The 25,499-nt window shown below is 34.0% G+C and overlaps 1 protein-coding gene across 4 annotated transcripts in view; it reads left to right on the top strand.

The window, feature by feature from the left end:
• Window positions 1–731: 731 nt before the first annotated feature.
• LOC130242856 (DNA-binding protein SATB1) overlaps window positions 732–25,499 on the top strand; it is a 128,722-nt gene continuing 103,954 nt past the window's right edge. For 3 of the 4 annotated variants that reach the window (XM_056474793.1, XM_056474796.1, XM_056474795.1), the window contains exons 1-2: window positions 17,231–17,896; window positions 18,870–19,108. In XM_056474793.1, coding sequence (XP_056330768.1) covers window positions 18,898–19,108 — 211 coding nt within the window. In that variant the 5' untranslated portion in view covers window positions 17,231–17,896; window positions 18,870–18,897. Of the gene's footprint in view, window positions 919–17,230; window positions 17,897–18,869; window positions 19,109–25,499 lie in introns of those variants that run through there. The other variant, XM_056474794.1, reaches the window with a different exon arrangement.

The following is a 25,499-nucleotide window of genomic DNA, read 5'->3' on the forward strand; positions in this document are numbered from 1 at the left end:
GCCGCAAATGACAGCTTATAACATAATTGTCGCTTTAAAAAAATGAGTAAATGTGCAACTCATAAATCAGAGCTCGGAAAGAAATGTGAGGGTTTTGTTTTAATTCCCTGATTTAAGTATGAAAATATCAATATGCATTCACCGAAGTGATGAAGCAATAATACATTTAATATATGATCATTAAATAATTGATTAATATATTTATGCATGTTGAAAATCAGCACGCGCATTAAATGCGCACGTTTTTTGCTCTTCCTAAACTGTTGATTTTTAATCTCGCACGTGCATGTGCGTAATTAAAAACTTATTGATCTATAAACTAGTGAACGCGCTTTAAAAATGAAATGTTTTGTGTGTGTGAGTGTGTTACCGTATTAAGATGCGCGGAAGCTGCGAGAATGAAGTCGCACACGAAATCAAATGACTGAAAGTGTAAACACACCGTGGAAGGCAAGTTTGAAATAAATTTATACAGTCCTCCTTCCTGACATTTTTAACATGTGGTGTGTAAATATGAGAATGGCTGAGTGTGAAAGTGGATGAGTCCCTGGAGAGCGCGCGCGGAGACGCGCCGCTCCAAAAATCAAAGTGGGGCAAGAAAACGCGGTGCGCCACAGCTGGCAGATCGTCTTATGTCGACGGGGAGGGGCGGTTCGTTTACCTGACACCCCTCTCATCGAGCTCGAACCCTCCCCCTTCTCGTGCGCTTCTATCCCGCACCGCAACCCACGTTGAGCGCAGTCCGTGCGCTCCCAACTTCAGCGGCACGCGCAGGGACATCTTCATCTCCATCAGCGAGCAGAGCTGAGCACGCAGCCCGGCTTTGGATCTCTCATCGCGGGGACGAAGTTAAAACCAGCCTACTCAACTTTTGGATGGAAAACGAGCGCATTCGCGGAGATTGCTAACTTCTCTAAGGTATTGTCGTATTTCCTTTCTGTCTCTGATGTCTCTGAGCATCTGCTCCGAACGCAGAGCTGCTGTATATTTAACGACCAGTCAAATCCGATTGCTGTCCTCTCTTATCAATAGAAAAACAATTAATAATCATGTGAGAAGTGAATGCATTCTTTAACTGGTTTTATTTTTTAATGCAGCTATAGGGCTTTTTAATATATATGGAGTGCATGTGATTTCTAAGTGCAGATTTAGGCTGAAATAAGTTTTTTCCAGATGCTTTATTAAATGCATAGATTTATTAGACTATAAAAGCATATGTGTGGGACTGTTTACACTCGTACACATGCTAACGGCATATGCATGCATTAGTGCAAGATCTAAATGGGAAAACAGAAAGAAAAATCCGATTTTATGGATTCAAGAAACAGACATGCTCCTAAATAAGATGAAATGACTAATACGGCTAAATGATTCTAAATAAAACTGACTATCAGCCTGTAGAGAATCACAACACGAGTTTTTTTTACTGCTGGTGTGATGTAGAACTTATTATATAAGTTTATTACAAGTATATTACACTTACTATACAATTGTAGAACGATGTGGTTAGATATCTGTGACATTCATAGACATGAGAAGGGTTTATTTATATTCACATGGACAGGATTCACTTTAGGGAATTTAGATGCAGCCACATTTAAGAGCGATGTGTATTTTAAAGGTATCAACTTACATAATGCAGAATTAATCATTAAGTCCAGCAAACGCATGTTAGTCAGAATATCTGTTTTCATGCATTTGTTATGCACAACACTGCATTTACAGTTTCCGAAAATCTGCTGTCAGTATAATAATAGTATGATTTGAGAGTGTGTGTGTGTGTGTGTGTGTGTGTGTGTGTGTTGAGGGGCTGGCACTAAAAATAATTCTTCACAACTGAAATTAAAACATTTCCGCATATTATTTTGACCCAAATTACTTGCATTTAGGCACTCTGAAGGAGCAAAAATAAGAATACATGCATCCGCATGCTTTTAATTCATATCTACTGCTCTTAATTGCCAATTATATGGGGTGTGATAGAATAAATTATATCACAAAGTGCTTCATTAGATGTTGCATTTAAATTTATGTACATCGCTGTTGTTATTATTATGTTAGAGTTAAATGTATGCACACTCTCCACACACACTATTATATACATATGACTATCAGATATAATTAATGCAGGGGAAAATATTAATTGTGTGACTGACACACTTTTTAATCTGTTTTATTCAGTGCATTGTATATCAGATCCCATTAGGAGGTCAATGTGGTGAAGAATGAGGTTATTCTTCTTGAGATTACTCTAGTTATCTGGGCTAGAATTAGTGTGGTTGATCTGGTCAGTGTTTCTCAGAAGAGATCTCGTGAGCTTTTTCCTGCCAGCGTCAGGTTTGCTTCTTGTAAGTGCTGTTTGACTTCAAAGTGCCTGCGATCATGCAGGTTTTCGACTCGTTTCATTATTACGTCTTCGACGTTGTCACATTGAGAACTGTACAGTCTGCTGATGTGAAACCGCGTGGGTCTTCTTGATGTCGACTTGAAAGTTGTTAACCATTTTTTAATGCCATCACTTAACCCCATTTCCACGGCTGGTTGCTTGTTGAAGTGCGCTGATATATCTGTCCCAAATCTCAGTGTAGTTTGGCATGCTTGAGTGGACTGCTTTTAGATAAAAAAAAAACACAAAACATCAGGTTTAGTATTGCGGCCTTGAAGCATGAGCTGCAAATGATAACAGGAAGTCAGACGCAGAAGGTGAAATTACGCAGTAAATATCCAGCAGAGGTCACAGAGGTTAAAACGCCACTCCATACTAGAAAGTAGCATCTTTGCGAGGGGTAAACGAACTGCCTTCGCCCTCCCGACCCTTGGAGACCAATTATCCGGCACGCTGCATCGGTTATTTTCAGCATGCACCTGAGAGTATAATCAAGACAACTCGTCCTTGATGAATTATTTCCACTCCGTCTCGCGTGATTTGTCCTGTTGTAAGTGACAGCAATCAAGGAGGGGAAAGCTAAAATTCCTCACCTCCCAGAACTTCTTGGTTGGTCTGTGTTTGATTCCTGTCGAAGCATTAATCGTCTTTACCACGGCGGTAATGAGCGCTAGGGTGAAATAACAGCTCAGCAAAGACAAGAATTATACTTGTGGTTAGAGCACGGTAAATACCTGTTTAGCTGCCAGCGTATGCATTTATTAGACTGTCGCCAGCAAATAAGAGGTCTGTCTCGTTTTTTAATATGTGGCTGCTTGGAGATTCCACCCTCTCTCTCTTTTTTTTTTTTTTTTGGAAAGAGATTTCTAATAGTTAGGAAAGGTAACAATGAATCAGAGACTTCTGATGATGACAAGCTCCAACCAGTTTGGGGGGAAAAAAAACAAGAAAGGAAAACTGAGGATTGTTTGCGCATACTTGGGCTCTGAGTCAAGCATGTAAAACGGCAGACGATCACATGCAACTCCAGAATAATTTAGCAACTTTTTTTCTAGCGATTTGCATACATCAGCAGCGATTTTTGACGGTCGCGTTCAAATCCGCATCTTAATTCCTGAAGCGCTCTCTCCTTTCTTTTTTAAATTATTATTTATGTGTGTATGTGTGTGTCTGTGTGTGTGTTTATCAGCTTTTAAGAATCATCTGCTGATTTTTTTGTTTTGCGCCACAAGACAAAGCGTCAAAAGTGCGTCATGTCGATTTGGTCATGCTCGGGCTAAATGACATTTGTGTCAAATCGTAAAAGCAATATTATCATTCCGCGCAGCACCATCACTAATAGAATTTGAAATACGCACCTCAAAACCTTTTTTACATTTCGCATAACCCAAATTTAGACTCTCCATATGTTTTGATCTGGTGTTATTGTCTGCTATTTCTATGCTTGTCGTTATCCGATCTGTGTAGGTTTTCTCGAATCCTTTGTTCTGGTAAGGCGACACAAAGAAACAGTATGTATCAGAGGAATGCACATACTGCAAAAGATCAGGGTTTTAATACCCACCCACATACTCGCAAGAAACAATTAAAGAAGATACTCTCTTTTGCACTGCACACACACACACACACATGCACTTATAAGAGATTTGGAGGGACGCAGATTAACGCCTTACAAATCTTTCCTTTGCAGTGTAGTAGACTCAAAAGAAGGCTTTTATTTGTTGTGCACACACACTCACGCATGCACAGAAAAACGTTTAAAAGAGAAGGAAGAGGTATATTGATAAAACACTGCGGATCTATTGTCGGCAGGCCTGCCATGCGCTTCACAGGAAGGTTCAAGTTTGCATTTAACCTCAAGAAATAGACTAGAAATATCTCAAATGTAAAAAATATTGATTTTAAATTGCATGATTGGACTTTTATCTATATTCTGTCGACTTTTCATGTTGAAAATTCAACTGGGCGGTTTAACAGTGTGTCTTTAAATGGAGTTTTTAGTATTTTGAGACAATATATGAAGAGTTTAGATGCGAAAACCTCTATATGCCGTTTGATATTTTCTCCTGATATTGTCTCCTGTGTGTAGGCTCAGTAATTTTATGTTTATATTGATTAATAAATTCTTATCATTGCCTTTAAAGTGAAAGAACTGAACATAAACATAGGAGGACATAGGACATTTCAGAAAGCATTTAGAGGTTTTTACATCTTCATATTGTATTAGAAATAATATATATGTATAGAATTAAGTGTGTACCCTGCAAAAAATGCATTTTTGTCTAATTTCTAGTCTTAATATCTCAAATTTCTGAAATTAAAAACGATTTTCATTTGTTTTTAGAAATAATATGTCAAATGAAGTGAGTTTCTTCTTAATTCATGCTAAATAATCTATAAAAAAATCCAAAAAGGATCAAAATAAAGTAAAACTAGTTTATTTTGCTTACCCTTTTGCGTATTGGCGGATCATTTAGCTTGTTTACATTAAAATCTCTCTTAATTTTGAAATATTTCTAAAAACAAGACAGTATTTTTTTACTTTAAACAAAGTTTAACAATTTAACAAAATGACTTTTATTGCCATTTTAGTAGTTTGAGACAATATATTGCATCGGAAATAATATAATTAAGTGTGTACACTGCAAAAGAATGCACTTTTGTCTAGTTTATAGTCCAAATATCAAACATTTTTAAATTAAGAAGGATCTTCTTGACAAGTGAGAAGTTTTTATTTGCTTTTTTGAAATAATGTGACAAAACTAGGTTAGATATTCCTTAAAACAAGCAAAATAATAAAAAAAAAATTATCAAAAAATTATCAGAATAAAGCAAATCTAGTTTATGTTCTTTACCCCTTTGCTTATTTGTGGATTATTTAGCTTGTTTACATTAAAATCTCTTAATTTTGACATATTTCTAAAAATAAGACAATATTTTTGACTTTTAATAATGTTTAAGAGTTTAACAATGCGACTTTAATTGACAATTTAGTAGTTTGAGACAATATATTGTATTAGAAATAATATATATGTATAGAACTAAGTGTGTACACTGCAAAAATGCACTTTTGTTGAGTTTCTAGTCAAAATATCTAAAATCTCTTAAATTAAGAAGGATTTTCTTGATAAGTAAAAACATTTTTCTTGTTTTTAGAAATAATGAGTCAAAATAAACGTGAGTTTGTCCTTTAAACAAGCAAAATAATCTATAAAATAATCAAAAAATAATCAAAATAAAGCGAAAACTAGTTTATTTTGCTTACGCCTTTGCTTATTGTGAATTATTTAGCTTGTTAACAGGAAAATCTCTCTCGATTTTGACATTTCTAAAAACAAGACTATTTTTTTTTTACTTTAACAATGTTTAACAGTTTAACAATGTGACTTTTAATGACATTTTAGTAGTTCGAGACAATATATTGTATTAAAAATAATAGATATGTATAGAACTAAGTGTTTAAACTGCAAAAAAATGCGCTTTTGTCGAGTTTCTAGTCAAAATATCAGAAATTTCTTAAATTAAGGATTTTCTTGATAAGTAAAAGGGTGTTGTTTCTTGTGTTTAGAAATAATGTGTTAAAATAAAAGTGAGTTTGTCCTTAAAAATAGCAAAATAATCTATAAAATAATCTAAAAATAATCAAAATAAAGCGAAAACTAGTTTATCTTGCATACCCCTTTGCTTATTGGTGGATTATTTAACTTGTTTACATTAAAATCTCTCTTAACTTTGACATATTTCTAAAAACAAGACAATATTTTTTACTTTTCTACAAAAATACTTTTTAAATTAGTACTTTTTTAGATATTTGGACTAGAAACAGGGTAAAAACGTATGCAAGAAAAGCATTATTTACTTTTTTGTAGTGTAAAATAACTGAAAAGGTTCCGGCAGTTTATTATCAGATATTATATACCCTAATTTATAACAATATATTATGTCAAACTATTAAAAATGTCAATAAAAGTCCCACAAAGCAATTCAAAAGCATTAAAAAAAACTTGATTTACAAAATACTGTTAAAGAAAAAAAAATAGTGTACTATCTGTAATATTGTGTGTATACTGTATGTGTGCTGTTGTGTGAGTGAGAGTACGCTGCACTCCTTCTGATAGCTGTAAGAATGCTAAAATGTGTACAACTTTGTGAATGACGGGCGTTGCAAATCTGCTAAAAGTTCTGCAGGCGCTGTCTCTGCATGAGCCCACGCATTACATCTCAGCAAATCTCGGACAAAGACATTTTCACAAGGTTTTTTTTTTCTCCCCCCTCTCTCCCTGTGTGTCGCTTTAACTCTATTAATTGTTGATACGTCGCAATCCACGAGGCAGAAATTAGAGGGCTAATTATTTGCTCATGTGACGCTTGCCCCACTGCAGTGACAGAAAAGTAATTTCCCAGGCTTGAAACTAATCTCGCTTGATTGTTAGATGAAGGGATTTGTTTCTATAATTCGATAAAAGCAAGGAATAAACGGCTGATAATGTGCACGGAGGGTGTAATTGTTTTTAAATAATTAATACAGACTTGATAACAGAATTAATAATGACAAAATGTTGTCATTCGGATGTTGTGGCTGGACTTTCGCTGATATAAAAGTCTCCTTTTTTTATTTTTAGCAGGTGGAAGCCACAGGGGGACTTTCACAGTGCACATTATAGGGTCGATAGTGTAGTGTGCACTAGACAGAAATGACTGTGTTTACCACTTATTAAAGATGTCTATTTTTGGAAATGATCTGAAAGGTGATTCAATAGGTTTTCCATCGATGCGCTGCAAAATATACCTTTCTTACTTTGATTTTTGGTCTTGTTTCTAGTCTAACTATGTACATATTCTTAAATCACAAAGCATTTTCTAGACAAGCAAAACATATTATGTTGTTTTAAGAAAGTATACGCCAAAATGAAGTGAGTTTTACCTTAAAGCAAGCTAAATAATCTGTCAATAAGCTAAGCAAAGACCTAGTTTTGACATTAGATTACTTTGCTCACCCCATTCGGAGATTATTTCGCTTGTTTTAAAAGAAAAACTCTTCATTTTGGCATATTATTTCTGAAATCAAGTCAATATTTGACATTTGTATAGAAAAAGCTACTTGATTTAAGAAGTTTTAGATATTTGGACTAGAAAAAAGACCAAAAATCTAAGTAAGAAACACATTTATTTGGCTGAGATATAAATATTAGAAAATCTAAGGGGTTAAAAAACATTAAAATACCAAGAAAATCAAGTTCTCAGCAATAGTAATCAAAAATTACTATATTTACAATATGAAATGTGCAATATGTCTTAATATTTAATACTTAATATTTTGTTTATATCTATAATTATGACCAATACAATGTATTTTCGGCTATTCCCTCTAATATACCTGTGCAGCATACAGTACACACTGGTTTTTGTGGTCACAGGAATAATCTAAATATAAAAAGGGCTACGGAATTAGACTTCCTCTCCCCCCTTGGCCTCGGTCTGTTTATTTTTATTTAATTTTTTATTTAATACACTTACGAATCATGTGAGTGGTGCACAGTCATCCGCAAACTAAAACAGCTCCTCTATTCTGCCTCAAAAAAATGTGCCAGCGAGCGATATTTAGAGACTTTAATGAGTTCCACGTTTTCGTGTGTTTCCAGGAAATGTTTGTTTTTGAACGCAGCCGTCTTGGTGTTTTAATGGAGATTTGTATACTGCCCATTTGCACTCTGCATTGATTGGGAGTCTCCGTTCGGTATGTGGTGGGCACTGATGACTCTACCCCATGCTGTTTGTGTTATCAAACTGCCGAGATGCTCTTGGCTCTGATTTATAACACTAGCTCAAATAATCTTGTTAATGCACATTTAACATTGCGGAAGTGGCAAGCACGTAGACTAAACAACACCTACGCGTGAGAGCATTCAGAATAGCGCTGGTGAAATGTGCCGAGTGATAAACTGCCTCCAGTGGAGCTAAAAAAGAAGGAAAAGCGCACTGTCTTGTTGTCGTTTTTAGGGTTTCTAACTTCGGATGTACACTTGTGTCACTATTCCAGGGAAAATGCTGAATAAATGATGCAACGTCTTGAGGATGCTATCAAATTTTGATGCTATATAAAGTTTCTTTTTTAGTTTTAAATAAAATATGGTCTAAATAAGGTTGCTTTAATGCTTTTTTTTAAATCCTCTTTAAATTAACATGACCAAATGCTTCAGTTTATATCTCAAATTTGGACTCCCAAAAATTCTCTTATATAAAGTAGTAAAAATATAAAATCACATTAAGATGTGTGATTTAAATATGACCAATATTTCATCTGATTTCAGTATAAACTGACATGAAATAGAGCTTGAGTTTTAATTTTGGATGCACAATTATTACTTAAAAGCGTTAAACATCCTCTTTTAATAATGGTATTAAAAATTGTGCATCATTTGATATGATTTCAGTATAAACTGACATGAAATAGAGCTTGAGTCTTAATTTTGGATGCATACTGTAAATATTCCTTAAAAGCGTTAAACATCCTCATTTAGTAATATTATTAAAATATGATCAATATTTCATCAGATTTCTGTATAAACTGACATGAAATGAAGCTTAAGTCTTAATTTTAGATGCATAAATATTACTTAAAAGCGTTAAACATCCTCATTTAATAATGTTATTAAAATATGATCAATGTTTCATCAGATTTCTGTATGAACTGACATGAAATGAAGCTTGAGTCTTAATTTTGGATGCATAAAGATTACTTAAAAGCGTTAAACATTCTCATTTAATAATGTTATTAAAATATGATCAATATTTCATCAGATTTCTGTATAAACTGACATGAAATGAAGCTTAAGTCTCAATTTTGGATGCACACTTTTTAATTGAAAGTGTTAAACAACCTCATTTAATAATGTTATTAAAATATGATCAATATTTCATCAGATCTCTGTATAAACTGACATGAAATGAAGCTTAAGTCTTAATTTTAGATGCATAAATATTACTTAAAAGCGTTAAACATCCTCATTTAGTAATATTATTAAAATATGATCAATGTTTCATCAGATTTCTGTATGAACTGACATGAAATGAAGCTTGAGTCTTAATTTTGGATGCATAAAGATTACTTGGATGCACACGTTTTAATTAAAAGTGTTAAACAACCTCATTTAATAATGTTATTAAAATATGATCAATATTTCATCAGATTTCTGAATAAACTGACATGAAATGAAGCTTGAGTCTTAATTTTGGATGCACAAATATTAATTGAAAGGATTCAATATCCTCATTTAATAATGTTATAATAATTTGACCAACATTTGATATGATTTCAGTATAAATTGATATGAAACGGAGCTTTCGTTTTTAAATATGGATACCCAAATATTCTTATATACATAATTAAATGCTTATATGCATAATTAAACATCCACATTAAATCATGTGATTAAAATATTTGAAATATTTCATCTGATTTCAGAAGAATTTGACATGAACTGAAGCTTGCATTTCAGGGTTGGATATACAGAATTGTTATTTGTTTAGTTCTTTAATAAAACAGTTGAACATCCTCATTAATTCATTTTTTAAAAATGACCAATATATCATCTGATTTCATTAACAAATTTGGATACCCCAAAAATGTCACAATTATTTGTTTTATAATATTAGTATAAATAGGTCTTGGTTAAAACTATATATGCACACATGATAAAAATAAATAAATAAATAAATAAATAAATAAATATATATATATATATATATATATATATATATATATATATATATATATATATGTATGTATGTATGTATGTATGTATGTATGTATGTATGTGTATATATATATATATATATATATATATATATATGTATGTATGTGTGTATGCACACATAATAATAAATAAATACATAATTAGATTTGCACACATGATAATAAATCAATAAATATGCACACATAATAAATAAATAATACATAAATAAATAAATATGCACGCATGATAATAAATAAATAAAAAAATAAAATAAATATTTGCACATGATAATAAATAAATAAATAAATATGCACACATGATAATAAATCAATAAAAAAATAAAAAAATAAATAAATATACACACATAATAAAAATTGCATAAATAAATAAATAAAAAATTAAAAATAAAATAAAATAAATATTCGCACATGATAATAAATAGATAAAAAATATGCACACATGATAATAAACAAACAAACAAACAAACAAACAAATAAATAAATAAATAAATATGCACACATGATAATTCATTCATTCATTCATTTTGTTGTCGGCTTAGTCCCTTTATTAATCCGGGGTTGCCACAGCGGAATGAACCGCCAACTTATCCTGCCAACTTATCCTGCACGAAGTGGATGCTCTTCCAGCCGCAGCCCATCTCTGGGTAACATCCACACACACTCATACATGTAGGAAACCAACACGAACCCAGGGAGAACATGCAAACTCCACACAGAAACGCCAACTGGCCCAGCCGAGGCTCGAACCAGCGACCTTCTTGCTGTGAGGCAACAGCACTACCTACTGCACCACTGCATTGTTACACGTGATAATAAATAAATAAATAAATAAATAAATAAATAAATAAATAAATAAATAAATATGCACACATAATAAATAAATAAATAAATAAATAAATAAATAAATAAATATGCACACATAATAAATAAATAAATATGCACATATAATAAATAATAAATAAATAAATAAATAAATAAATATGCACACATAATAAATAAATAAATATGCACATATAATAAATAATAAATAAATAAATAAATAAATAAATATGCACACATAATAAATAATAAAAAAAAATAAAAATAAATAAATAAATAAATAAATATGCACACATGAAAATAAATAAATAAATAAATAAATAAATAAATAAATAAATAAATAAATATGCACACATGATAATAAATACATAAATAATATATAATTTTTTTATCATTATTATAGCTCTTGTTCTGTTAATCATATTGCATATATGCAGACACACTTAAGGCTAGCTTCCAACTGTTTATCCACATCGACATTTCCACCTGATTTAATACATGCACTTTGTTTAATTGATATAAACCAATGCATTTAGGTGGATGTTAAGTGATATTCTTGACTTGAATAACAATCGTCAGTGTATTCGTATCCATTATTAGCGCTGCAGATATTGGCATTTTAAACTCTTCAATTGTGTTTACCCTTCTTTAAATAGGCGAGAGCTGAATTATAAGCACAGTTGATCAAATCATTTCTGCTCTGTGAATCTGCATGCCCTTCTGTATGTCAGAGTTGCTGGTGTTGGGCGGTGTGTGTGTATGTGCCAGGGCTCTTGGCAGTGCCTGCACCTGTTGGCAGCATCAGGACCCTCCTGGCAAGGCCGGCAGAAATTGTGTGATGCTCTTGTACGAGTGCAGAGGAGACTGCAGCCACAGCACGTCAACATGGCTGACACAGTCCGCTCACCACAGCGCTTGGTCCACGTTTTACATTTTACTGCGAAATGGGGACCAAACATGAACCAAAGCAAATGCCATTTGTGATGCTGGAATCCTCTGTAAACAACGCTGGGTTCCTCATAATCGATTTACGTTGGGAAAACATGAAGGAATTAAGTTAACGTATTAGTTTCTACAAATTTAAGTGGATTGAACGTAAAACAATTACATTACCCCCCCCCCCCCCCATTAAACTAACTGTGTTTCAGCTCATTTTATGTAGTTTAAACAAGCAGCAAACATCATTATTTTGAGTTTACACTGTAAAAATAGCTGGGTTCCACAAAGTTTTTTCATGTTGTCCCAACTTTAATTAAGTTAACGTAATGGTTTTTACAAATTTAAGTTGATTGAAAATAAAACAATTAAGTTGTTCCAAAAAAAACTCAAGAATTGTGTCGTTTCAGCTCATTTTAAGTAGTTTGACCAAGAAGCAGACATCATTATTTTGAGATTACATTGTAAAAATAGCTGGGTTCCACAAAATTTCTTCACGTTGTCCCAACTTAAATCGATTAAGTTAACGTAATGTTCATTCATTCATTCATTTTCTTTTCGGCTTAGTCCCTTTTTTAATCCGGGGTCACCACAGCGGAATGAACCGCCAGTTAACGTAATGGTTTTTACAAATGAAAGCGAATTGAACATAAAACAATTAAGTTGTCCCCCAAATAAAACTCAAGAATTGGGTCGTTTCAGCTCCTTTTAAGTAGTTTGAACAAGCAGCAAACATCAGTATTTTGAGAATACAATGTAAACAATCCGGGGTTCCACAGTTTCTTCTTGTTGTTCCAACATAAATCGATTAAGTTAACATAATGGTTTTTACAAATTTAAGTGGATTAAACATAAAACAATTAAGTTGTTCCAAAAAAAACTCAAGAATTTAGTCGTTTCAGCTCATTTTAAGTAGTTTGAACAAGCAGCAAACATCATTATTTTGAGTTTACACTGTAAAAATAGCTGGGTTCCACAGTTTCTACATGTTGTTCCAACACAAATCGATTAAGTTAACGTAATGGTTTTTACAAATTTAAGTGGATTAAACATAAAACAATTAAGTTGTCCTAAAAACACTCAAGGATTGTGTTGTTTCAGCTCATTTTAAGCTGTTTGAACAAGCTACAAACATCATTTTGAGTAAACACTGTAAAAATATCTGGGTTTCACACAGATTCTTCATGTCGTCCCAACTTAAATTAAGTTAACATAATGGTTCTTACAAATTTAAGTGGATTAAACATAAAACAATTAAGTTGTGCTAAAACACTCAAGAATTGTGTTGTTTCAGCTAATTTTAAGTTGTTTGAACAAGCTGCAAACATCATTTTGAGTAAACACTGTAAAAATATCTGGGTTTCACACAGATTCTTCATGTCGTCCCAACTTAAATTAAGTTAACATAATGGTTCTTACAAATTTAAGTGGATTGAACATAAAACAATTAAGTTGTCCTAAAAAAAAAATCAAGAATTGTGTCATTTCAGCTCATTTTAATTATGTATTTATACATTTTTTGAGTGTTGGAGCAAAGAAAAAACCTTTAGTTTGATATGACTGTCGGAACTTTACTAAAGGTCAAATGTTTCGCTTAAAACAGCATCGCTGTTGTCGCATTTTAAAAACAAATCTGCTTCTCTAGTAAGTTAGTCATACTAGTTTTGGCCAAAATCAAAGAGCGTCGCTGCTGCGCCACCCAAAGTGTTACACAAGGACTATAACATCTCCATAGAGAAAACAAGCCCCGTGCAAATTCACATCAATGCCGGAAATGTGTTCAGCACTGTGCGGATGACACTCAAACATCGCATTCATGTGCATTGTTTAAAGCAAAATTAATTAAAATATTGAAATGTTTACTTATAGGACATGCATATTTGATGCATATTTCTGCGACCCCTTCAGATGCATCCGCTTCTTTTTTTTTGCTTTTACATTTCCTGTTTTTAACTGCAGTAGTACTTATTGTTCTCATTCAGCACTTGTGTTGATTTCATTTAACTTCAGATCACCTTCAGCTTCATGCCTATACATGCACACACCCGGCGTTAAAAACATATTTCACTGTCTGCACTGTAATTAATTATTGGGCCTATTAGTCATTATAATTGTTGATTCTGGCATAGGCATGTGCTTGGTTACCTATAAAACAAATACATTTCTTTTCAGAATATGCATTATATACAGTTAAAGTTAGAATTATTAGCCCTCCTGTGTGGCTTCTTTTTCCAATATTTCCCAAATTATGTTTAATGTTTAACAGATGTTTAACAATGTAATGTTTAACAGATCAAGGAATTTCTCACAGTATTTCCTATAATATTTTTTCTTCTGAAGAAAGTCTTGTTTATTTTATTTCGGCTAGAATAGAAGCTGTTTTTAATTTTTTAAACACTATTTTAAGGTCAATATTATTAGCCTCCTTAAGCAATATATTTTCAATTGGCTACAGAACAAACCACTGTTATACAATGACTTGCCTAATTACCCAAACCTGCCTAATTAACCTAGTTAAGCCTTTAAATGTCACTTTAAGCTGAATACTCGTACTATATCTTCAAAAACATCTAGTCTATAATGACAAAGAGAAAAGAAATGAGTTATTAGAAATGAGTTATTAACTATTATGCTTAGAAATGTGTTGAAACAAATCATCTTTCCATTAAATATTACAATAATTCGGACTGCATATATATATAATTATTTTTAAACAACGGTTAGAAACTATTGGCCTTTCTGTATTTGCTGTAATATTTATAACTCATTTGCTGCTATATTTATACATTTATAAAATTAGTAACAAAGATGTCTAGTTTGTAAGTCTACAGTGAGTACAGGTCTTTGAACGTCACTTTAACCATTCAGGATGTGGTGTTACTGCAAGACCAGCAAAGGTGATCACATCTGACCCTTGCACATCATTCTGCATGCTGGTGTCTTGTGTTGTTCGGTTTTTTTCTTGCACGTTCAGTGTGGCTGTCACGTTGTTTTTGTAACATTTTACAATATGGTTGTTTCAGATAATGTTAGATGTCTTATTTACTGACATGAACAATGCAATCATTGCAGCATTTATTCATTGATGTTAACAGTTATTTGAAATACAGACAGTTCTTGTTAATTCAGTGCATTAACTAATGTTAACAAGCACTTTAGATTTTATTAATGCATTAGTAAATGTTGAACTATGATTAATAAATGCCCTACACGCGTTTTTTTTTTAGTTCATGTTAATAAATACATTGACTAGTCGGCGCAATAGCCTAGTGGTTAGTGTGTCGACATATGGTGCAGTAGCACGTCAGGGCGTCACGAGTTCGAATCCCGGCTCGAGGACATTTCCCTAACCTACCCCCCCTCTCTCTCTCCAACTTCGCTTCCTGTCCTATATACTGTCCTATCTAATAAAAAGGCAAAAAGGCCAAAAATAAATCTTAAAATAAAAAAATAAATACATTAACTAATACGAACTTATTGTAATATTGTATTGTAATATATTGTATATATACAGGCCCGTAGCAAGGGGGGTTGGTTTGAAAGACCCACCCCCCAACTGATAAAGTCCAGAATTTGGCCCCTATATAAACTCATTTGTCCCCTTTTTGACAGTATGCCATCATATATTGTGAAAATAACTCAAAGAAGAAGGCTTTAAGACAAATTAAATGTTTAATTATTCAAATTTTAGGAAATGAGCTGGCCAGTGTGTTATTTACCCACAAGCTACAGTTTTTAATATATTTTTACTTGGCTTTTAATAAGTTTTAACATATTTATATATATATTTTTTTTTTTAGTTACGCATGATAAAAGATTTTAAAAATAAGTATTTTTTCATACTACTTCATTTAAAAAGTTTAATGTAAAATTCTAATCTCATACACATTATTGATAAAATTGTAATAACTTACAGTTTAAACTCACCTTTCTAAATAAACACCTTGTGGTGAAATAGTATGGTAAGCACTTTGACAAAATTGTAGGAAATATTTTTGTTGCTTTAAAAAGTGTGGTTATGATCACCATCTGACAAGCTAATGCAGCAAATATTAGAACTTGAAATGTTACTAAATTGCAGTATTTGAACCTCAAAATTTAATAGAAATTGAGGAGAATAACTGCAAAAAGAACCACTCCTTTCTATAGGCTGGCTACGGGCCTGATATATATATATATATATATATATATATATATATATATATATATATATATATATATATATATATATATATATGCAGGGGCGTAGCAACCAGGGGGGATGGGGGGGATACGTCTCCCTCACTTTTAGAGACAGACCATTTAGAAACAGGTGATTAATAATTATATGAACGTACAGCCGCCCCCCCCCCCCCCCCACTTTTAAAATGTCCGCTACGCCCCTGTATATATATATATATATATATATATATATATATATATATATATATATATAGAGAGAGAGAGAGAGAGAGAGAGAGAGAGAGAGAGCACTTAAAACATTTTTAAGAGATTAAAAGTTTATTAATTCAAAAATATTAATAATTAATAGTCATTTTTATGCTATTTACCCCACGTTTTTACTTTGAATACAACCGTGCGTTCATTTATGAGTATATCACATACCGAAATTTGATCTGTTTGTGTGTGCTGAGGGTTGGACGTTTGCTGTCACCTGCTACATATGTGTGTGCGTGCGTATGCCTGAGTATGAGTGTGTGTCATGCACCAGCATCGCTGACAGATGGCGTGTCCTTTTGCTTTAAGAAATATTGTACTCTCGAGGCTCTTTCGCAACTTTTTAAAAACACAACCGCGACAAAAAAGAAGCTGCTATAATATGATCATCACACTCGATCATACGATCCTCCGCGTTTGCTTTCATCCCTCCGATTCCAATCATCATCATCATCCCATCATTAACAGCTCAACACACACTATCAGCATCAAAAATCCACACAAGGATCGCTTATATTGGAGGAAATTTTGATTTTATGATATCGCATATGTGCGTGCGTCCTGTACGCGCGTGTGTATATGTGTGTGTAATAAATGCAGAACCGCTTCACTCTAATCAAGCTGATTAAAAATTCCTGCGCGCTTGCAGGCGGAAATCCACCATCATCATCCTCATCCTCCGGCACTTTTACTTTATTTTCGCATTGTCCATCCTCCTCCAGGACAGCGGGAGGATCCCCCCCAAAAAATCCGTCTTCAATCGCGTCGTTTAGCTGGTTTAGAGATGAGGAGAAGCGGCAGGCAGCGCGGAGAGGGAGGGATGAGCCGATGCAACTCATAATTTAATGGGGACAGAGAGAGAGAGAGAGCAAGAGAGAGAGGGGGAGAGAGAGACGCACACACACACATACACGCACAGAAAGAGAGAGGGAGACAGAAGGGAAACAGAAAGAAAAGGACCGAGCGCGAATGTTACAAATGTAACAACAAGCTGAAGATAGAATGTAACGCGGGCGCGCGTCAGGAATGCGCGGATGCTTTGACGCTTCGTTCGACGTTCGAAAGTGTATCGCGCACTTTTAAAGCGGCTTTGGATCCACGTACGGGCTCGAGATGAGACGGCAGGTCGCCGGGGCTTCGTGCTGTTGTTCTTCGGCTAGATGAGAGGCGATCCACGAGCGCTTTCTGTTCCCGTAGGCTCGTATTGTTGACGCTCGAATGGGATGCGTTGGGAACGCTGCCGTTGTATTGCGCTGGACGCGATCGTAAACTCCATTGAACTCTATAGACTCGCCGGAGATCGTCGTATTTCGGTGTGACTGCGTGCATCGCTGATATTTGAATAGCTCTCATCTGGTTTTAAAGTACTTAACTGTTCGTGTATGTGTATTATGCGATGTAATTAATGATATTAGCGTTAGTGTTGGGGATCTGGAAGTTTTGCGTGCCTCAGAATAGAAATAGCTGTCATAAAACTGAAATCCGAGGGAAGTTTGTGCTGCTCCTGGCTAAACTTGAAGTCGCTGTTCATCCTCAGCTCCTTATATGCTTGTCTTAAAGTGGTAAGTGGAAATTTGGTTGTTTTAAAATATTTCTTTCATAGATTTTTTAAGTCTAAAAATCTAAATTATATTATTTAATTCTATTAAATGCATCTAAAACAATGCAAAGATTTTATTGTACATGACTAAATCAACATGCATTAACTTATCCGACAACAAAAGTCATTTTAAGCGTCAGAACTCTAAGCTTTTGTTGTTTTTAAGTGACACATTACGTTTGTCAGTGGATGTGATTTTTAAAAGTGACTCCACTAAAGTGTATTGGTTAGTTTATTTGTTTATTTTGTGTACGTTATCTATTCCAGTTATATTGGTTTTTGCACAATGTCACAAGTTCTTCTGTTGTTCAGTGCTGTGGAATTCATTGTTGCATGTCTGATGTCTTGTTTGGCCTGTTTGATGAAATCTAACCCCGTCTGTCATGGTGTCTGGTGCAATGTTCCTTTATCACTGCTGTAAATGCGATAAAGCAAGGTGCACGTCTCTCTCTCTGTGTCTCTCTCTTTTTTTTCGGATAATCCCAGGTCATTCCTTTGTTGTGACATTTCAGAAAAACTTTTATTTATTGTGTGTGTTGCTAAATTGTACACTATAAAATCTGTATTTTGTTTTAAACATACACAAACACTTGTTTTTATTTATTTATTTTTTATTAAAGCACAAGATCTGCTAAATATTTCACCGGCCGTCCCTCTTGAATAAATTCATTGTACACTGCGCTGATGATCACTGAAGTGGACTCCTCTGCACGTTAATGCGACTGTACAAAAACTAGCTTGTTTGCTTTCTCCACATGGGATTCTGCAGTGGGTTAGACATGCATAATACATGCTCCTAAGAATGGGAATGTGATCGTTGCATGAAACATTGTAAATGTCATGTAACATTAGGCTTGATTTGACATTTCAGGAAGAGAGTCTTTGGTTCGGTGCTCTTTATTACTGTAAGTTATTTTCTGAATCTTCTAATTCAGGTGACAGTGAGCAGTGGTGCTGAGAACCATGGAGCATCTCAGCGAAACATGCCTGGGGAAGGAGAACTGCGAGATGGTCAACAGTCTGAACGACAGCAAGGGGCCTCCGGCTAAACTGGCCCGCCTGGAGCAGAACGGGAGCCCACCGGGTCGCTCTCGTTTGGGCAGCACTGGAGCCAAGCTCTCCGGCGTGCCCTTCAAACCCCCTGGACATCATCTGAAGGCCTGCCACAAGAGGGGTGAGCCTGCTTTTATTACCAGCCTGTCCTGGGATAGGATTCCAGTGAAAAGAGATTCGTCTGGCCACTTGAGAGAGAACGTTAACATTTACATGCATTCATCTAGAGGACACTGTTATTCAAAGCAACTCGGATGAGTTATGCAGAGAGAGATTATAAACTTATGATAGATTAACAGTTATCAAAACAATAAATAAATACATATTAATAAATATACATTAGTTGAAAGCCAAACTATTGGACCTCCTATGAAATTCCCAGGTTTTATTTACAGAGATTATTTTCAACACATTTTTAAAGATATAATAACTAATAAGTAGGGTAATTTTAAGTATAAATATAATAAGTATTTATATTATTTTATTATTATATATAATATCTCTACTAAAAGACAGAAAATATTACTGTACAAACTGCGTTGTACATAAATCAGATGAACATTTTCAAATTAGCCAATAATATTACTGTAATTACTTTAAAAACGGAATAAATATAGATTTACACACATTTACTCAAGTAAATAAACAGAATTAATGATAAGATAAAAATCTGCGGAATTCTGCTGTGGGCCGACTTTTGTTTTTGCCATTATATATTCATTCATTCATTTTCTTTTCGGCTTTTATTCTTTTCTGCTTTTATTAATCCGGGATCGCCACAGCAGAATGAACCGCCAACTTATCCAGCACATGTTTTATGCAGCGGATGGCCTTCCAGCTGCAACCCATCTCTGGGAAACATCCATACACACTCACTCACACTCATACACTACGGACAATTTAGCCTACCCAATTCACCTGTACCTCATGTCTTTGCTCTGTGGGGGAAACCGGAGCACCCTGGAGGAAACCCACACGAACGCGGGGAGAACATGCAAACTCCACACACAGACGCCAACTGACCCAGCTGAGGCTCGAACCAGCAACCTTCTTGCTGTGAGGTGACAGCACTACCCACTGTGTCACCCCGCCATTACATTACTGTATTCTATTTGAAATCTTGGACCTTATTCTTGAAAGAAATAAAAAAAATAGCTGTAAAAAAGCATATTCAAGTGAATTTTAATGCTAAGTCTGTTGTCATCCATGAATTTTGAATGTACTTTTTATGAGAGGCTAGAAAAATCGGGAAACTCTGCAATATTATTATTATTATTATTATTATTATTATTATTATTATTATGTTTTATTTTTTATTATTGAAGTGGACAAATTCTGACTTAAGAAAGATGAATGTGGTGACACGGTGGCTCAGTGGTTAGCACTATCGCTTCACAGCAAGAAGGTTGCTGATTCGAGTCCCGGCTGGGCAAGTTGGCATTTCTGTGTGGAGTTTACATGTTCTACCCGTGTTGGCGTGGGTTTCCTCCTGGTTCTCCGGTTTCCCCCACAGTCCAAAAACATGTGCTATAGGTGAATTTGATAAACTAAATTGGCTGTAGTGTATGAGTGTGTGTGTGTAAATGAGTGTGTATGGACGTTTCCCAGTACTGGTTTGCAGCTGGAAGGGCATCCGCTGTGTAAAACATATTCTGGATTAGTTGGTGGTTCATTCCGCTGTTGGAACCCCTGATGAATAAAGGGACTAAGCTGAAGGAAAAAGAATGAATGAATGAATGAATGAAAGTTGAATGCTGGCCAGTTTGTTATTTGCCTTATAATAACTGACAATAAACTATAGTTTTTAATTTAAAACTTTAATATATTCCCTTTTTTTCTAATGATATGTGATGTGATAAATTAGTATTTTAAAAATAAATAAAAAAAATAAATTTAATTTATTCATTTATTCCTTTTGCGCTTAGTCCCGTTATTAATATGGGGTTGCCACAGTGGAATGAACTGCCAACTTATCCAGCATATGTTTTACGCAGCGGATGCCCTTCCAGTTGCAACCCAACACTGGGAAAATATTTCATTTATAATGTTTTTTGTTTTCATGTCTTTATTATAAATCTTTAGGAAACCTATTTGGTAAATTAAAAAATGTGGATATGATCATTTGACAAGCTAATCCAGACAAAATATTGCTTAAATGTCACTAAAATGCAATGTTTAAAAGAAAAATGAGGCGAATAACTGCAAAAAGGTCCACTTTTTGGGAAAAAAGAACCATTCCTTTCACCAGGCTGGCTACGGGCCTGATAACAAATACTGGATTCCACACAGTTCTTTCATGTTATCCAAACACAAACCAATTAATTAATAAAATAAAAAACAAAACAAAAAACAATTAAGTTAACTTAATAGTTTTTAATACAAATTTAAGTGGACTGAACATAAAACAATTAAGTTGCCCCCCCCTACAAAAATCCTAAGAATTTTGTTGTTTCGACTCATTTTAAGTGAATAGTTTGAACAAGCAGCAATACATCGTTTTTAAGATGCTTGTATTCAGCTTAAAGTGCATTTTACCTAGATTAATCTGGCAAGCAGTGGATTGTTCTGTAGCCAATCGAAAAATGAATGGGAAAAAAACTTAATCTTAAGAGGGCTGAATAATATTGAACTTAAAAAATACTGTGAAAAATGCCTTGCTCTGTTAAACAGCACTTAAGAAATATTTGCAAAATAATTAAAATGTCATAGGAGTTGTAATAATTTTGCCTTGTACTAAAACTCATGTTTTATGGCTACAAATTCTGAGGACAAAAGCAAAGATGCAAAATAATTTGCATATTTGTTGGATAGCAATACAACCACTGATGTTTCTGCGGGTATGTTTGGTACTTACTGTTGGAACATTTGCATTTGTTTTCAGCAAACGGTCACTGCTGCGTGTTTAGAATGTCACAGAATCAAATGCTGGTTTGATATTGAATAGAACTATAGTTTATTCCACCAAATGTTGAATTTTGTATGGGTCAAAAACGAGAGTCTTTGCATCAACTTAAATAAATAAAAAAGGGATTTTATTTAAATGGAAATCCACGTTAAATGCAAGTATCTACTTTAAATACATTGAGATAAAATAAAATAAAATAAATATATAAGGTCAAAATTATTCATACCCAGGCAAATTCTGACTTAAAGTTACTTTTACTCAACCAACATTTATTTATTGATTGATTTATTGATTTATTGATTGATTTATTGATTGATTGATTGATTGATTTATTGATTGATTGATTGATTTATTGATTGATTGACAGTCTTTTTCCAAAAACATAAGACAATGTACAAAAAGCATCACTGTAGAAAAAAACATATTTCTCAGCTTTTATTTACATTTGAACACAAACTTGAAGTCAGAATTTGCCTGGGGTATGAAAATTTCAGGTTTGCCTATCTAAAAACTAAACTTCATCATTTATTCAGACAATAAATATAAAAGAATGTATAAAAGTCAGGTGTTTTGAATGCTATATAGCGCTTTGTAAATATTTAATTAGTATTTCAGAGCTCAACTGTGATCCTTAAACCATCATTTTTGTCCTAAATATGCCTGTTAATACTTTTTCGCTAGATAAACTATTACTACAAGGTGGTCTTCAGTAAATCAGACGATGTGTATTAGTCATTATGTTTTACTCAGGAGCACTAGTGCACATTTGAACCAAATCTAGCAATACGATCCTATAATATTGACCCCTAAAGCATCATTCTTGTCCTAAATATGCCTGTTAATACTTTTTCACTAGATAAACTATTACTACAAGGTGGTCTTCAGTAAATCAGACGATGTGTATTAGTCATTATGTTTTACTCAGGAGCACTAGTGCACATTTGAACCAAATCTAGCAATATGATCCTATAATATTGACCCCTAAACCATCATTCTTGTTCTAAATATGCCTGTTAATACTTTTTCGCTAGATAAACTATTACTACAAGGTGGTCTTCAGTAAATCAGACGATGTGTATTAGTCATTATGTTTTGCTCAGGAGCACTAGTGCACATTTGAACCAAATCTAACAATACGATCCTATAATATTGACCCCTAAACCATCATTCTTGTCCTAAATATGCCTGTTAAACTATTACTACAAGGTGGTCTTCAGTAAATCAGACGAGGTGTAATAGTCATTATGTTTTACTCAGGAGCACTAGTGCACATTTGAACCAAATCTAGCAATACGATCCTATAATATTGACCCCTAAACCATCATTCTTGTTCTAAATATACCTGTTAATACTATTCGCTAGATAAACTATTACTACAAGGTGGTCTTCAGTATTCAGACGCTGTGTATTAGTCATTATGTTTTACTCAGGAGCACTAGTGCACATTTGAACCAAATCTAACAATACGATCCTATAATATTGACCCCTAAACCATCATTCTTGTCCTAAATATGCCTGTTAATACTATTCGCTAGATAAACTGTTACTACAAGGTGGTCTTCAGTAAATCAGACGATGTGTATTAGTCATTATGTTTTACTCAGAAGCACTAGTGCACATTTGAACCAAATCTAACAATACGATCCTATAATATTGACCCCTAAAGCATCATTCTTGTCCTAAATATGCCTGTTAATACTTTTTCGCTAGTTAAACTATTACTAGAAGGTGGTCTTCAGTAAATCAGACGATGTGTATTAGTCATTATGTTTTACTCAGAAGCACTAGTGCACATTTGAACCAAATCTAACAATACGATCCTATAATATTGACCCCTAAACCATCATTCTTGTCCTAAATATGCCTGTTAATACTTTTTCGCTAGTTAAACTATTACTACAAGGTGGTCTTCAGTTAATCAGACGATATGTAATAGTCATTATGTTTTACTCAGAAGCACTAGTGCACATTTGAACCAAATCTAGCAATACGATCCTATAATATTGAGCCCTAAACCATCATTCTTGTCCTAAATATGCCTGTTAATACTTTTTCGCTATTTAAACTATTACTACAAGGTGGTCTTCAGTAAATCAGACGATATGTAATAGTCATTATGTTTTGCTCAGAAGCACTAGTGCACATTTGAACCAAATCTAGCGATACGATCCTATAATATTGACCCCTAAACCATCATTCTTGTCCTAAATATGCCTGTTAAACTATTACTACAAGGTGGTCTTCAGTAAATCAGACGATATGTAATAGTCATTATGTTTTGCTCAGAAGCACTAGTGCACATTTGAACCAAATCTAGCAATACGATCCTATAATATTGACCCCTAAACCATCATTCTTGTCCTAAATATACCTGTTAATACTATTCGCTAGACAAACTTTTACTACAAGGTGGTCTTCAGTAAATCAGACGATATGTAATTGTCATTATGTTTTACTCAGGAGCACTAGTGCACATTTGAACCAAATCTAACAATACGATCCTATAATATTTCTGCAGTGTGCATACGATATAAAGGAGAAAAGTTTGGTTTCCAGCAGCTGGCATCAGCTGTTAATGCTCCTGCACGCCTTCGTTCTATAGCTCTCCGGGCAACCGTTATTATTATTTATGGGGAAAAGTGAACTTTTTGCTGAGTGCTTTTGCTGAACTTTGGAAGCTACCGTATTCATTGTTTCAGCTGAATAATATTTACCATGGGCTTTTCTCTTGCTCGCTGGGAACAAAGCGCGTATTGATCCTGAAATGAACCGACACAGCAGTCTTTATTGTTAGATCTTTATCTATTAAAAATGGAAAAGCTTCGATTCAGCACATTCCCCAGCATCTGCTTATGATTACCCTATTTATTGATTGTTTTCCTCCCAAAAAAAAAAAATGATCGCGTTCTTAGGAAGGCTAGTGACCACAGGGTTGGAGAAATATGATTTATTACGATTGCCCGTGTTGATATTACCCACTAGTCTCTATTAAAGCCTGTAAAAATAAAGATCCCGAGTCCAGGAGATCAGAAAGTTCCTGAAATTTCATCACCGGAGTATTGCAGCTGGCTGGTATTATGTGATATTTGCACAGTAAACCCGAACACATGACAGCTTTGGATGGAGATTCTTCATTTTTTTTTCTTTTCTCTGATAGCGCTGTGCTGTTTACACAGCCTCGTAAAACCTCAAGGCTATACGGTGCGTTGGGAGCCGAACGGTGCATCATGGGAAGGGTTTCCGGGATCCGCCTGAAGTAGTATTTTAATGCGATTTTAGCACCTTAACAATAAATAAAGCACTAAACCCGCGTTGAGCTCTAACCTTTTAGTGCGCTAACACGTTTAAATAGCAGAGCTGTTTCGTCGTCTGACGCCGTCTCTGATCTTATTATGCATGTTACAATGCTGCTTTATTGTAACATTATTACTGCGGATTAGAATCAATTGATCATTAGAGCGCTGTAATAAATGATTTTTCGAGAGTTGGAAATGAAGATTGTTTGGCGGTGCTTTATGGAAGAAATGTTACAGTATTACTTGGTTGTTGTTGTTTTTTTGTAATTATAAAATATACTTTTTATACGTCTAATAATTCATTCAGGTCC

Source organism: Danio aesculapii, chromosome 16 (assembly GCF_903798145.1).
Source record: "Danio aesculapii chromosome 16, fDanAes4.1, whole genome shotgun sequence".
NCBI lineage: Eukaryota > Metazoa > Chordata > Actinopteri > Cypriniformes > Danionidae > Danio > Danio aesculapii.